Raw genomic sequence first — 17,180 nt, forward strand, 5'->3', positions numbered from 1 at the left:
GCGAGACCCTATTTCAAAATAAAAAATAAAAATCAGGCTGGGGGCGTAACTCAAAGGTAGAATGCCCCTGAGTTCAATCCCCAGCACCATAAAAAAAAGAATTCTTTTTTCCTTTTTAGGTGAAACTATCATACATAAAAAAAAGAAAAAATATTCTCTGGTAAGAGAGAAAGCAAAAAGAAATATTGAAATGTTATCTTTAAGTCATCAAAAGCTTGGTATCAGACAAATGAAACTGTTATATAAGATTATCATTGTTAATTTTGGATAAATTGCTATAATACTAGATGTCATCCACTAAGCCAAGCATGGGAAGGAGGGACGGGGAGGGAATGGGGTGGGGATCGGGTAGGGGCTAACTGGGAGATGTGTGCATGTATGTCTACAAAAGTTTTTTTTTTTATCCCATTATGATGTATGAATACAGTGCACCAATAAAAAAAAAATTTAAAAAAAGAAAGAAAGAGGGAGGGGGAGGGGATGGGGTGGGAATTGGGGAAGGGCTAAATGAGTGATATATGCATGTATGCCTCCACCATCTTGCATTCCATTAAAATGTATGATTATAATGCATCAATAAAAATTTTTTTAATTAAAAAATAATTCTTTTCCCTAAAATATTGCTCCAAAAATGTGCAGAAATACAAAGGCATATAACACAGAAAAACATGCAGAAAAAGTCTTTTTAAAATTCTACATGCTTAGCTGGGTGTAGTGGTGCACGCTTGTAATCCCAGCATTTGGGAGGTTGAGACAGGGGGATCCAGGTTCATGGACAGCCTCAGCTATGTAATGAGGCCCTTTGCAACGCAGTGAGATTGTTTCAAAATAAAGAATAAAAAATTGGGGCTGCGGGTGTAGCTTGGAGATAAAAATTCCTCTGGGTTACATCCCTAGTGCCAAAAAAAATTCTACATGCTTAAGATATATAAAGACTTGTCCAGAAGTTTAATGAAGCACATAAACAGCAGATGAAAAAATTAAACCCACCAAAAATACATATATATCTACGTATACATTTATATACACATACGTACATATATATATATATTTGGGAGGTTATAGAGAGTACAAATAGTTACTGCAGTTCTGCTGGAAAAAAGTTAGGGTAAAATAAAACAATTATATATTTGTAAATAATATCATATAACCATTTTGATAGATAAGTGGCCTAAGACACATAAGAAAGCAGTTAAATATTAAGGTGACACTTATACATGTATCAGGGTATGATCATGATAGGCTCTATGATAAAACTGCTTTAGAGACTATTATGAGTTTGACATGTTAGTGAAAATTCTGCAGAACTTAGAATAACTTTAGTTGGTGAGGTTTATTCCACTGAATTTCTTCCCAGGATTTGGTGAATACTACTAATCTTATACAAATTCCTCTATAGAAAAAAATTGTTTCATGGAATATTAAGTAAAATCTAAACTCTACCATAGGTCATTCCAGCCTAACATGACATGGCCCCTACCTAAATCTTTTGTGTGTGGGGTGGGAGTACTGGGGATTGAACCCCGGGGTGTTCTACTTCTGAGATACCCCCTCTCATCCCTTTTTAATTTTGAAACAGGGCCTCACTAGTTTTCTGAGAGTCTCACTAAGTTGCTGAAGTTGGCCTCAAACCTGCAATCCTCTAGTCTCAGCCCCCCAAGTACTGGCATTACAGGCATGGTTCTACCATGCCCAGCTCCCTGCCTGCCTCTTTGATATCTCCTACATTTCTGAACCCCAATTATACTTTGGCCAACTGGATGGCTCTTTGTCAGTAGGGTTGGCAGCTCCATTGTATTTTATCAAAAAAGCCTTCCATAATTATTTAAATATGACTTATCATTGAAATGACTGTGTTTACTTGCTTATTTTTGTTCTTTCCTGCCCCACTAAAATGTAAGCTCCATGAAAACAGGGAACTTTTTTATGTCCATCACTCTTTGTCCAATACCTATAACAGTGATTGGCACTAACTAAACATTTGCTGAATGAATGTTGAATAATGATGCTCTGTTTTTCTTCAGTTAATAAATATATTTGGGCTTTTGGGGAGAACTGGAGATTGATCCCCGTGTCATTTTACCTCTAAGCTACACCCCCAAGCCCATGTAAAAAAATTTATTTGGAAACAAAGTCTCACTAATTTGCTGAGGCTGTCCTCAAATCTGCAATACTCCTGTCTCAGTCCCCTCCTAAGGACTGGGATTACAGGCATGGGCCTCCATGCCAAGCTAAAATATATTTCTTATATTTATGTATTCCTTTTTTGTGATACTAGGCATCAAACTCAGGGGCATCCCAACTCTGAGCTATACTCCCTAGCTCTTTTTATTTTAAAACAAGGTCCCACTAAGTTCCTGAGGGTCTTGATAAATTGCTAAGGATAGTCTTGAATCTGCAATTCTCTTGTTTTAGTCTCCCAAGTACTGGGATCACAAGCATATACCACCATGCCCAGCTAGTTTATATATTCTTTGATTCTTGATTTTAAACTAATGAAAATCTAATCAAAACCATTTAGAGCTGGGTTCGGTGGCACATGAGTATATCACAGGTTTTGAGGCAAGCCTCAGCAATTTAGTGAGATCCTCAGCAACTAAGTAGAGACCCTGTTTCGAAATAAAAAAAAAATAAAATTAAAAGAGTTGGGGAATATCTCAGAGATAAATTCAATTCCTAGTACCCTAACAAAAACCCAATTAGTAAGATAACCTTTACGAAATGATAAATTGAAAGCTTTCATCATCAAGGACAGTTACTACTTATTGGAGAAGCACCTCCAACCATTCTATCAATTAAGTACATTAATTCAATTATCCTCCAATAACTGTCAAGTACAAGCACTTTTCTTTTTTCCATAACTGGGGGTGGAACTCAGGAGCCTTCTACCTCTAAGTGACACCCCCAGCCTTATTTTTTTATTCTTTATTTTGAAACAGGGTCTCGCTGAGCAAAGGGCCTAAGTAGCTGAGGCTATGGTCAATCGAAATACTCCTGTGAATCGAAATAAGCCTCTCCAAATGCTGGGATTACAAGCATATGCTACCACACCTTGAAACGCTTTTCAAAACAGATGTGGTTATCTTCCTTAAATTAAGCTAAGCAAAAATACACACGAATAATTCCTGGACCTCAACTTAATCTGCTTTAACTAAGTACTTACAACATATAATACCATGGATTAACATTATTAAGGTAATCAAAACTGCCTAACATAGGGCTTTCTTTCTTTTCTTTCTTTCTTTTTTTTTTTTTTTGCAGGTCTAGGTATGGAAACCAGGGGCATATGACCTCCAAGCTACACCCCCTGCCCTATATTTATTCTTCATTTCGAATCCAGCTCTCACTAAATTGCAGAGGGCCTTACTAAGTAGTAGCTGAGGCTGTCTGTGAACAAGGATCCTCTGGTCTCAGCCTCCCAAATGCTGGGATTACAGGCATGTGCCACCATGTTGGGCTTTATAGGGCTTTAACAAAACTCTCTTGGACTTTGAATTTTGAAAGATAGCAGCCCTATAAGGTAAAACTTCTCTTAAGTCATAAGTTTAAAGGAGTGACCTGCAGACTACCTGATCTCCAGAGAAACTAATCAGAAGTTTTCTTAGTGAAACATAACTTAGTATATATAGACAACTACAATTTATAATGTTCTCCCAGTGATATATAAGGTTAGAGCTTTCTAACACCTTTTAAGGATCTAGGGGAAAGGCAATTGAAACCAAGCATGTTCCTGAAGACAACCAACACCATCTTAGGTATATCTGAAACACTCTTCATGTGTTATCCTCTTCAAGAAGGTAGGCCATCTCATTACTAAAATGTAGTACTAAATCCTAGCTTCCTCACCATCAGGCCATTTCTCTAAACCCCACCTATTAGAGTGTCAGAAACATGATTCCATCCTGTCAATTCATACTACAGTTTTGATTCATTTATGTTGGGTTATTAGAGAGCTGATTGTATCTTATTTTCTCGTGGTATTTGGTTATAAGATTTGAGCTTTTTAATTTTAACCAACACAACAAAGTTAAGTTTCCAAAAATCTATTTCATAAAGAATTTGTGCAAATGTGAGCTATAATGGCCAGGCACAGTGGCCTGTGGCTGTTATTCTAGCTACTCAGGAAGCTAAGGCAGGAGAATAGCAAGCTTGAGGCCAGCTTGAGGCCAGGCTGGGGAACTTAGTGACAACCTGTCTCAAAATAAAAAATAAAAATGACTAGGTAAGAGATGGCTCAGTGGTACAGCACCTGCCTAGCATGTGTGAATCCCTCAGTTCAATCGCTCATACTGCAAAAACAAAGTTATCTATACTCACAGAAATCTTCATTATTACCTCCTAAAAACATTAAGCTGAAAGTAATCTTAGCATTCTGGAGGCTGAGACAGGAGGATCATGGTTCACGGGTAGCCTCAGCTACTTAGTGAGGCCCTTTGCAACTCAGTAAGACCCTGTTTTAAAACAATAGGGCTGGGGGTGTAGCTGGGAAGTAGAATGTTCCTGTGTTCCATTTTCAGTGCCCCCTGCCCAAAAATTCATCCCACATCTCATTTTTAGTAGTTAAGAAAGGGGAAACTATTGGCAGTGACTAAAGTGACATTTAAAAATTTTTTAAATGTGGCTTCTACTCTTTTTTGCTGAGAGAAATAAAAAGGGAAATAACTCTTAAATGGCTGTCATATCCATCTATTAATTTCTTTCAATGATATTCCCTTTGTGTGTCACATCTTGGCATTCCACCTGCCTCTAAATGGCTTTCTTTGACTTAAGTCTCTTTCCTTCAAACTTTCCTCCATCCATACACCGGTTTTCTTAATTCCCCAGTAGAAAACTTTAGTCACCATAACTCTAAGACATGTACAAACTAACTTCTTAAGTGCCTTACTTCAAAAATTTAAAGTCCAGGGTTCTTAATCTGACATCCAAGGCTCATCACAATCTGGTTCCAATTTGTTTTTCCAACATACTATCTCTGACATTTATTTCTGGTCACACTAGTATTTCAATAATCCTAGTAAACTGTGCCCTTTTGCACATTAATTAGCTCATAGTGTTTCATCACATACCATACATTCCCAATTGTTCCCTATCTACCTATGCAAACATCCCCCCGTTTCCAAAGCCCAGCACAAATTCAACTTCCTCCTTGAAATTTTTCTCTGCTATTCCAGGTAACAGTACTCTTATGTCTATCTTGCCTTCCCTCTTCCAACCTGCTTATAGTAACTAAACTATTTTACAAACAGGATCTCATATATTGTCTGCTTATATATACAACTCTTTTGTGAGAATATAAAATCACCCAAAATCAGAACACAATCATTTATATTGCTTAAGATATCAACAGATACATTATTATATATAATATATATTCAACAGCCTCAATATATTCATACCATAGAATATTAACAGCAAAAAGGAACAAAGCATTGAGAAAATGTAACAACGTTGATGGGTCCTTTTATCAGATCTCAAAATGTCACATACTATATGATTTCATTTTATAAAAGTACTCTCAAAATGACAAAATTACAGAGATGGAAAACAGAATTAGGGATGATGTGGGGAACAAGGTGGCTGTGGCTAAAAAAGAGTACCACAAAGGGAATCTCCACAAGATGATGCAGTTATGCATGTTGGTTGTGGTAGTGATTACCCAGACATACACATGTAATCAACTAGCATAGAACTATACACTCACATTGCCTGGATGTCATATTCCTGGTTTTGACATTCTAATTATTGTGTAATCACTAGGGCAAGTTGGTGATGGATACACAGGACCTCTCTGTACTATCTTTGCAGCTTCCTATAAATCTGTAATTATTTCAAAACAAAAAGGTAAAAAGGAGTAATATTTAGATTCTTATTTATTTATATATGTATTTGTTATCTAATTTTATTGGAGTTAAGAATAATCTATAATTACTGGGGTAAAGTAAATGCCCCAAACCTATTTGTTATTACCTAAAATATCTTAGAGATAAGGCACTTTCAAATCCTATAAGGATAAACAGAAACTGCCTGGATATAGTCACTGGAAAGCAGTGAATGAGGATGGGAGAAAAGACAAATTTCAACCATATACCTTTGACCTAAGTCATTATTATTATTTTTTTTGGTACCATGGAACCCAGGGGCATCTGCCTCCGAGCTACACCCCCAGCTCTATTTTTTTATTTTTGGTTTTGAAAAAGGGTATTTCTCACTAAGTTACAGAGTGCCTCATTAAGTAGCTGAGGCTTGCTGTTAACCTGCGATCCTCCTGTCTCAGCCTCCCAAGTACTGGGATTACAAGTGTGTGCCATCATGCCTGGCTAACCCTAAATCAATTTCAACCTTGTACCTACATTACTCCTAAAAATGACATGAAAAGATGTTCAACATCATTAGCCATCAGGGCGATGCAAATCAAAACTATGCTGAGATTCCATCTAATCCCAATTAGAGTGACAAGCATAAAGATATCAAATAATAAATGCTGGCAAGGATGTGGGGAAAGAGGAACTCTTACACTGTTGGTAGGAGTGCAAACTAGTTCAGCCACTATAGAGATCAGTGTGGAGATTACTTAGAAAACTGGGAATAGATCTACCATATGATCCAGTTATACCTCTCCTGGATATTTGTCCAAAAGGGTTGAAATCAGAGAACTACAATAACATATGTATATCCATGTTCATAGCAGCAGTTTGTAATAACCAACCCAGGTCTCCATCAACAGATGAATGGATTGCAAAATTATGGGAAATACACACAGTGAAATTCTACTCAGTTATAAAAAAGAACAAAATCATCCCATTTGCAAGAAGATGAAAAGACCTGGAGAACATTATGTTAAGTGAAATCAGCCAAGCACAGAAAGAGAAGGGACTTATGTTTTCTCTAATATGCTCAAACTAGGGAGTATTAGGGATACCAGAGGGACTCCAGATAATGGAGGAGAAACCTCACCAAAGCTAGAATGGAAGGATAGGAGAAGAAGACTGAGGTTGATTAATGAAGGTGCTATATCCAAATTTGTGTAAAAATATAAATATAGCATGGTTAACCAGGACACTCATTGTTGGGAGGGGGAAGGGGAAGTGTGGGGAGAGGGTACCAAGCATAGTCTGAATGTATGACATTTTCAATATGTTTCACATAAAAATTAAAAAAATAAAATAAATGACTTTCTTTAATGAACCTCACTCTTTGCCCATCTTTTCCCCTAGACCACTTCCCTGGCTCCACTGAGCTTTCTCCTCCATTGTCTGAAGTTCCTCTGTTATCCCAGTTGTACATATTACAGAAAACATTATGACCCTTCAATTTCTGTGACTGGCTAATCTCACTTAACATATCAATATCAATCTCAGTACTTTGTATTGGGAAGGGGGGAGATGTGGAGGTAGGAGGGGGCACCACGTACTGCATGCATGACAGTGTGCACACGTGTCACTGTCAACATGATTTGCATTATGATGTGATGCTATGATGCATCAATAAAAGCATATTAAAAAGAAAAATATTTAGCCGGGCGTGGTGGCGCATGCTTGTAATCCCCGCGCTTGGGAGGCGGAGACAGGAGGATCGCGCAGGTTCGAAGCCATACGCACTGGCGTAAGAGACCCTGTTTCAAAAATATAAAATAGGTTTGGGAGTGTAGCCCAGAGGTGGAAGGGCTTCCACGAACCCCAGTACCACCAAAAAAAAAGAAAAATATTTATATTAAATATTAAGTAAATATAAAATAATTTGTCCATGTGGGGGTACGTGCTGGGGCTTGAACCCAGGGACATTCTATCTCCAAACTATACCCCAAGCCTTATTTTATTTTTTGTTCTGAAACAGGTGTTCACTATGTTGAAGTTGGCTCTTCCAGGACCTGGAATTACAGGCATGTGTCACCATGCCTGGCTAAAATAATTCTTATAAAATATTAATAAGGAATTATAACATTAACATCACCTCAGTTTATTTGTGGCACTAGGGATTGAATCGAGAGGCATTCTACCCCTGAGCTATGTCCCCAGACTTAATTAAATTAATGTATTTACTTTTGTGATACTGGAAACTGAACTCAGGGGAGTTCTACCCTCTGAGATACACCCCAAACCTTTTCATTTTTTTTTTTAATTTGAAACAGGGTCTAAATTACCACATATTGGCTTAAACCTGCAATCTTCCTGTTTCAGCCTCCCAAGTACTGGGATTACAAGCATACACCATTATACCCAGCTATGATAAAACCTTTCTTAGTTTAAGAAAAAAGAACATTACCATTAACTTTTAAGTCTCTGTGTATTGTTCAGTGTTTTCATTAAATTTCTCCACCCTAGAGATGACTACTAGTTTATATTTTGTGTTTATCATTCCCTTGAAATTATTTATAGTTTTAGCATGCTTGTACCTCTAAATCATCTAAACAATCTTAAACAATATACTCTTTAATTTGGTATGATTTTAAAGTTAATAAAAATGGAATCACAGTATACTTTTCGGCAGCTCACCTCCCCAATACTTTGGTGCTGAAATCCATCCATATAATTATATATAACTAATTATTTTCTCCTACTGTAAAATATTCTATATAAATATACCACTACTTATCAAAGAGATTGATATCTGATATGTATAAAATAAGATGGGTATACTAGAACTGAAAGAAAGAGCATGTATGAGATCACATGCACACATACAAAAATGCATATACAATACATACTGTATTTGACCTAAGTTCTGTTTGGTGATATTTTTGTACATAAAATGTGTCTTTCTTAGTATCTGGGGGTATAGCTTAGTGGTAGAAAACTTGCCTCATATGTACAAGTCACTGGGTTTAATTCCTAGCGAGTACCTCTTGGTAGTATAATATCAAAATACCAAACTCCTCTGCTTATATTAAGAGGCTGGGATTATTTTCTTATACAGTGATGATATCAATATGTGTCCACAAGGAATATGTTTTGGTTGCTCCATATTTTGTCATGCAACTATCATTTTTTCAGTCAACATACCCAAACACACAAAAGTATTGCATAGAGCTCTTTTATTCTAGAAATCATAACCCAAACAAATATTAGCGAAGATCTAAAATATACTTCTACCCCATTTCAAGAATGCATAATTACACTCAATACGATATAATGGCAATGTTATTTAACAAAACATAAGCTGAGAAAAGCAAAAGCTAGAAGATGATAATTACATAAATGAGAAAAAAAATTAGCAGGATTCCTAAAAATTTATCTTTGAGAAAATACAACTTACCTTAAATGATGAAAGCCCAAGTTTTCCTGGAGACCTGTTCAGAAATAAAAACAGGAAGGTGCTGAATAAAGTAGGCAGGAAAAGAAATACTTTTATGTACTATTAAAGACAAATTTGCATGTTCAAAAATATGTACTTTCCCCCTGCAGTACTGGGGATGGAACCCAGGGGCATTCTACCTCCAAGCAATACCCCCAGCCTTATTTTTATTCTTTATTTTGAAACAGGGTCTCACTGATTTGCAAAGGGCCTCACTAAGTAGCCGAGGCTATCCATGAACCACGATCCTTATGTCTCAGCCTCCCAAATGCTGGGATTACAAGCCTGCGCCACCATGCCCGGCAATATGTACGTTACTTTGTGACTGAAAATTTTTGTTTATATATAGAAAATATGAAAATATAAATGCAGATAAGAGCTGGGTGAGTTGTCGCAAACTTGTAATCCCAGTTCTTAGGAGGCTGAGACAGAAGGATCATGGTCTGCAGAAAGCCCCAGCTACTTATTGAGGCTTTCTACAAATTAGTGAGATCTTGCTTCAAAATAAAGAATAAAAAATATGGCTGGGGGTGTGGCTTGGAGGTAAACTGTTCTTGGGTTCCATCTCCAGTACTGCAAAAAAAAAAAAAAGCAGAGAAGAAAATATATAATCTTACCACATAAAGATTTGAGTACCTTTGGATTATCTGTCTACAAACATATAATACAAGTATCTTTGTAAATAATTTTTTGTAACTCCATGATAAATTTCCTTAAAACAAGCTCTAGATGTCAAACGGGGGCCCAAAGTGTACAAACTTAAGAAATTTGAAAAACTTTCACATTGCCATCCAGAACAGTTATACCAATTATACTCCCAGGCATGTTTAATACTTCTGCCAAAAATGAGTATTTTTAAACTTTGCCAATTTGATAGGAACAAATATATTCAATTATTGTTTTAATTTGAATTTTGATTTCTAGAGTGGCTAAAATTTTCATATGCATTACATATTCTGAAGAGAGAGAAATTTTATACTAATTTTTTTTTTTGTGGTACTTGGGATTGAAACCAGGGGCATTCTACCTCAGAGCTACACTCTCAATCCCATTTTATTTTTATTTTGAAATAGGGTCTCACTAGGTTGTTGAGAGTCTCACTACTTGCTGAGGCTGGCCATGAACCTGTGATCCTCCTGTCTCAGCCTCCCAAGTACTGACATTACAGATGTCCTGCTCAGACGTCCTGCTCAGCTTATTTTTTAATGGAGTAAAACTCTATTCTTAAACACAGACTATTATAGAAACTCTATTATAATATTTATTTTATTAATTTTGTAGTACTGGGGAATGGATCCAGGGTGATCTACCACTGAGGAATATTACCAAACCTTTTTATTTTTAATAATCTTTCTAGGTCACTGAGGCTAACCTCAAACTGGAACTTGGAATGCTCCTGTCTTAGTCAGTTTCCCGAGTGACTGAGATTACAGGCATGTGCCACTGCACCCAGCCTAGATAGAAACATTTTTGTTTTACTTATTTTTGTGGTACTGGGGCCTGGACCCAGGGGTGTTCTACCTCTGTGCCACAGCCCCAACACTTTTTATTTTAAAATAGGGTCTTGTTAAGTTACTGAGTGCTAACCTTAAGTCTGAAATTCTTCCTTCTTAGCCTCCCAAGAACTGGGGTTATAGGCATGTAATACCACTCTCTGCTAAATATATCAATTTTGAAAAGAAACTTTTCATCAATTATTTTCACCCTTCACATTTTCCCAAATAAAAGCACTCTGATATCTGCTTTAAAGCACAAAGGAAAATGACATTCCTGTGGCTACTTATTACACTCCAGGGATATAGTAAAATATAATATACTACATAGTAAGAGACAGTTACATCATTATATGATATTACTAAGATTTTTAAACAAAATAAAACATAATGATCACATGATACAACCTTGGGTTGAAAGGCACCTTTGAGAACATCTAATAAACATAACTTATCTTTACAGATAAAGAAACAGGTCCCAAGAGATTGACTTTTCCTCAAAATTATAATTGGGGGAAGAACCAAAAGAAGCACAGGCCTACTACTATGTTTGTTGTATGTCAAAATGAGTGATGACATTTGACATGGAAATCCTTGACCACTAATCAAAACTAGTTCGATAAAAATTATCTTTGCATAACAGAAAATCAATCCATTTATTAAATAGTTATAAGTACCTTTTATATACAAAGTCTAAAATAAGATAAGTTAGACAATTCCTAGTCTGGATTTTTAAAATGCATGTTTAAAAAAACAACAAAAATGCCGGGCGTGGTGGCGCACCCTTGTAATCCCCGCACTTGGGAGGCAGAGACAGGAGGATTGCACAGGTTCGAAGCCAGTCGTGCACGCTGGCTTAGGAGACCCTGTTTCCAAATAAAAATGTAAAAACAGGTCTGGGAGTGTAGCCCAGAGGTAGAAGGGCTTCCAGGAACCCCAGTACCACTAAAAAAAAAAAAAAACAACAAACAAACAAAATTTCTATAAAATATTGCTTGTTTAATTGTAATGTCTGGTCAATATAAATTTATGTTAACAAAGAAAGAGTTCTAGAAATAAAAACTTTTATATTACCAATTATTTGGTTACCTTGCCAAATCTATAGGTATGTAATAAGAACCTATACATGCAAAGTCTATGACTAAATGTATTCCAATTTCAAAAAAGAAAAAAAATCCATGTCTAAAATAATAAAATACAATCAAAACAACAATGATTAAAAAACTTGAAAAGGCCTTAAATTTCCATGTGGTACAAAATCTTAATGCCACTGTGTATGGGGGGGAGAGCTGTGATAGATAAGCTTTTATAAAACAATTAAGCCCTATATGAACTGGAGAAAGTTAGATAGAAAATCCACTCTCCCCATAACCTTCACACCTTGATAAATGTGGCCAGATTTTTTTAGCTGCCTGTCATTAAAAAAAAAAAAGACCAAAAAGCCAGATTTATCTTTTGTATATAACTGGCTGTAAAAACAGCATTTTCTGGCTGATTCACGTAATCCAAATTACTGGCCAATTACTGACAGATATGGTGATATTTCAGATTACAAAGAGTAATTTCTTCCTTTTGAGACCAGCAGAGTGAAAATAGGCTTTTAAGCAGAGGTATCTTGCTTGAATATTGTTTCTATGATTTATCCTATGTGTGATCAAATCACTGAATTATTCAATTTCTTTAACCTTCTATCCTGTTCTCTCTAAAAACGTACAGTCATTTACTTAGGACTGCTAGGACAATTCAGCAATAGTTTCTTCAGCAGCTTGGAATTTCTCTACGTTTCTCAAAGGTGTTTTGGCAGTTTGTGAGTATTGAGAACCTAAGAACAATTTTCTGGAACAAAGAAAATGTACCCTACAGTTTGTCAAGCTCCAGCCTATTCGACAGAGACAGGATAAAAAAAAGATCATACTGAGCTGGTGATTAAAACGAGGTCTTGCTTATAACTGATGATGTCATTAAACAAAAATTGATAACAAATATCCCCACTGGAAGGTTTCCCAAAAGGGGGCTTGCATATAATAACAAACTATTAATTATTAAACACATACTGAACTATACTAATGTGTTTTTACTATATAACACCACTATTAGGTAGTTTTATTACTTTCTCTGTTTTATAGATTAAAAACTTGACTTGAGCTGGGTGTGGTGGGGCACACTTGTAATCCCCGCGCTTGGGAGGCAGAGACAGGAGGATCGCACTGGTTCCAAGCCAGCCTCGCTGGCTTAAGAGATCCTGTTTCCAATTAAAAATATATTTTTAAAAAGGTCTGGGAATGTAGTCAGGAGGTAGAAGAGTTTCCAGAAACCCCAGGACCACCAAAAAAAAAAAATTGACTTGGGTAGTCAGCTTCAATCTTTTAAATTGCGTAGGCACGGGTACTTTCTTGTGGGGATCCCTCACCCCTGCTTATTTATGTTCAGCAATAACTGAGATTTGTCATTACCAAAGAAGTGGCCTCAAGATAAGTGACATCTGAATAGTCTTTAGTATTCTTGAACAACTCAAACTTATGTGCAACTGGGTCTCTAATTTTAAAGTAAAGTTATACTACTTCAGTTTTTTTTGTGCCTGAAGAAGAAAACTAATGTCAAGTTTAGGGTAGGAAGGAGAAATGGGGAACTAGATGTAAAAAAAAAAAAACAACTAAGTTCTACTCTTGATTTTCCTACCAACTAGTTGCAACACTTAATTAATTAATTAATTAATTAATTTATTTACAGATCTGTGGATGGAACCCTGGAGCATTCAACCTCCAAGCTACACCCCGTGCCCTATTTTTTACTCACTAAGTAGCTGAGGCTGTCTTCGAACCACGATCCTCTGGTCTCACCCTCTGAATGCTGGGATTACAAGCATCCATCACCATGCCTGAATTGCAACATTTTAAATAAGGGCTTTTAGATTTTTCTCCTTTTAGGAAATTATATTTTGTAGGAAATTTTATTTTAAACTTCATTAGTTTGGGGGTGAAGATATGTTTCTTTTTTTACATGTTAAAAGTCAGTATTTTTTTTTTTCACAGAAAAGGCTCATCCTAATCTCCACATAAAATGTTTATTATACTCCTCACAAATGGAGAATCAGAAAACTCTAAAGTTATATGTACATGTTAACACCTGTTTAAATCTTGGTGGTATTTCCAACTTTTTTTTTCGTTTAAATTTTTGTATTGGTGCATTATATTCAAACATCATATTGGGGTCAAAAACTTGTATGTACAAACATGTACTAAAGAAAACCTAACAGACCAAGATGAGAGTGTGTGTGTGTGTGTGTACTAGGGAACCTAGGGGCATTCTAACTCTGAGCTGCACCTCCAGACCTATTTTTATTTATTTTAAAAAAAGCATTGCACTAAGTTTCAGAGGCCTCGCTAAATTACTGAGGCTAGCCACCAATTTGTGATCCTCCTGTCTCAGTCTCAGGATTACAACAAGTGCACTGCCATTCCTGGCTCAGGGTGCTTCTTACCAAGCTTAACAAAAACCTAACTAAATTTCCTTGCCCACTTAATATAAAAACAAAAACAAAAGAATAACAAAAAACCCACAAATTTTAGCCGGGCGTGGTGGCGCACACTTGTAATCCCCACGCTTGGGAGGCAGAGACAGGAGGATCACGCAGGTTCGAAGTCAGCCGCGCGCGCTGGCTTAGGAGACCCTGTTTCCAAATATAAAAATGTAAAAATAGGTCTGAGAGTATAGCCCGGAGGTAGAAGGGCTTCCAGGAACCCCAGTACCACCAAAAAAAAAAAAAAAAACCCACAAATTTTGACATAAACTAATTTTAAACAGAGTAAATATTCTGAAATTAAAATCTATTTTTGGTACTAGGGATATATCCAAGAGTGTTTCACCTCTAAACTGCACACCCAGCCCTTTTTATTTTTAAAATGAAACAGGAAATTGCTAAGTTGCTGAGGCTGGCCTTGAATCTGAGATTCTCCTTTCTCAGCCTCCCAAGTTCTGGGATTACAGGTGTGTGCCACCCCACCTGGTGAAAATGAAAATCTTAAATGAGATGACATAATGTTTATATACATATAGAATGATTAATCAAGCCAATATATCAATCACTCCACATTATTATTTGAAATCCACACTTGCAGCAATTTTGAAATATACAAAAATATTAACTACAGTCACACACTGTAAAATAAATCTTAAGGATTTATTCTTCCTGTCTAACTGAAACTTTATACATTGATTAACATACTTGACTAACATCTCTCAATACCTTCCCCTCCTCTCTAACCCCTGGTAACCACCATTCTACTATCTACTTATCTTATTTTGGTCCTGAGGATTGAATACTGGAGTATTCTACCTCTTTTCTATACTTGTAGACTTTTTAATTTTGAAATAGGATCTTGGTGAGTTCTTAATGATCTTGATAAGTTGCAAGTTGCTGAGGCTGGCTTCAAATCGGTGATCCTCCTGTCTCAGCCTCCCAAGTACTGAGATTACAGGTATATGCCACTATCCTCATCTTCTATTTTTTATTTCTATGAGTACAACTTTAAAAAAAGATTCGACATATAAGATCATGAAACATGTGCTTGGTTTGAAAGTATTTTCTCCAATCCACAGGTTGTGTCTTCACTCTATTAACTGTTTCTTTTGCTGTACAGGAGTCTTTTTAGATTAGTGCAACTCTGATTGTCTATTTTTGCTTTTGTCACCTGTGCTTTTAGGGTCAAATATAAAACAAACAAAAAACATTGCCCAGACTAATATAGAATACAAGCTAATTTATTAGTTTTTCAGCATAGATTCTGAAATTGAAGACTGTGTCTGTCAATGGCATTATCAAATTTAAACATGAAAAGAAACTTCAGAAACACTTTTAAATAGTGTGCTTTAAATAAGTATTAGTATTCTACTAAAATATCTTGCATGGCTTGCAGATCAAATACTAAAAGTAAACTGGGCATGGTGGTGCATGCCTATAATCCCATTACTTGGAAGGCTGAGACAGGAGGATCACATGTTCATAGCCAGGTTTGGCAAGTTAGTAAGGTTTTCTGCACTTTAGTGATGCCCTGTTTAAAAAAAATTAAATATGATTGGGGGGGTATAACTCAGAGGTAGAACGCATCTGGTTTCAATCCCCCAGTACAATAAAAACTAAAAGTAGCGTGTCTTCCTCTATGATTTTGTATAAAAGGATTAGTACTTTCAGATTAATACTTCAGCAACTTTCAATGATTCATTGTATTCTGATTTCTAAGAGGAAGTTATTTTCATATAATAGCTAATGTTCAGTTTATACTAAAAATTCTCATGCTTGAATATAATACATGATAGATGCTTTCTTTAGTCCCTATCTATTTAGTATTTTAATTACAGTAGTTTTCTTTTTGAAGCCAGGGTACTGGTGTTCAGTTCCAATATATTTTAATATTTGTACAATGGTTACTATTTTAAAAAATCTAGCTGGGCGTGGTGGCGCACACTTATAATCTCCACGCTTGGGAGGTAGAAACAGGAGGATTGCGCAGGTTCAAAGCCAGCCGTGCTGGCTTAAGACACCCAGTTTCAAAAAAAAAAAGTATAAAATAGGTCTGGGAGTGTAGCCTGGAGGTAGAAGGGCTTCCAGGAACCTCAGTATCATAAAAAATGTACATTGCTTCAAACACTGCCATGGTGATTTTGTATGAGAGTATAGGAATTATTTTTAAAATAAATTCTGAACTGATTCAGTGAGAATCTTCATATATCTACAGTAAAACTTCATTAGAATAAAGTCATTGCTCCCAAACATAGGTACTTAGTCACTGGGGTATGGATATATGACATTACCTACAACTTACCCAGAAGTTGCTAAGACTCCATAGAAAGCATAATGGGAAATCCTTTATAATCTCTGACATAATAGTACTACATTCAATACAACCCCAGCTACAGGTGCACATATGGAAGCTAAGCAACATTTTATCAACTCTGCTGTAAAGCTTGACACCCTGAAATGTGCTAATCATGACTCTCTAATTTAGTATGTTGAGAATAATATTTATTTACTTTATAAGAAAAAAAATAAATCTAACAGAAAATATATAGCAGTGTGGTAACTTAGTGAGACCCCATTTCAAAATTACAAAAGGGCTAGGGATACAGCTCAGGAGAATGCCCCAGAGTTCAATTCCTAGTACCAAAAAAACCCACAATTATTTAGACCATCTATCTTATTTTATTGTCAAGAAATTGTGGCCAAAAAGGTCACATTAATTCCTTTAACATTTCCCCATTACTTACCATGTACGAGGCATAGTGCCTGTATGTAATGCAGTAAACTAAAAAGACATAATCCCTACCATACTACAATTTACTCTAAGGTTAAATACCTAATTAGGCTTGGGGTGAAGCTCAGTTGTACATTTATCTATT

The 17,180-nt window shown here is 36.1% G+C and overlaps 1 protein-coding gene across 3 annotated transcripts in view; it reads right to left on the bottom strand.

The window, feature by feature from the left end:
* Positions 1 to 17,180, bottom strand: part of WDR44 (WD repeat domain 44) — a gene marked incomplete at both ends in the record, with an annotated part of 102,394 nt that overhangs the window by 57,372 nt on the left and 27,842 nt on the right. For all 3 annotated transcript variants that reach the window (XM_080718547.1, XM_080718546.1, XM_080718545.1), the window contains one exon: positions 9,253 to 9,286. In XM_080718547.1, the coding sequence (XP_080574673.1) occupies positions 9,253 to 9,286 (34 nt within the window). The remainder of the gene's footprint in view (positions 1 to 9,252; positions 9,287 to 17,180) is intronic.

Source organism: Muscardinus avellanarius (genome assembly GCF_963383645.1).
Source record: "Muscardinus avellanarius genome assembly, chromosome: X".
Lineage (NCBI taxonomy): Eukaryota > Metazoa > Chordata > Mammalia > Rodentia > Gliridae > Muscardinus > Muscardinus avellanarius.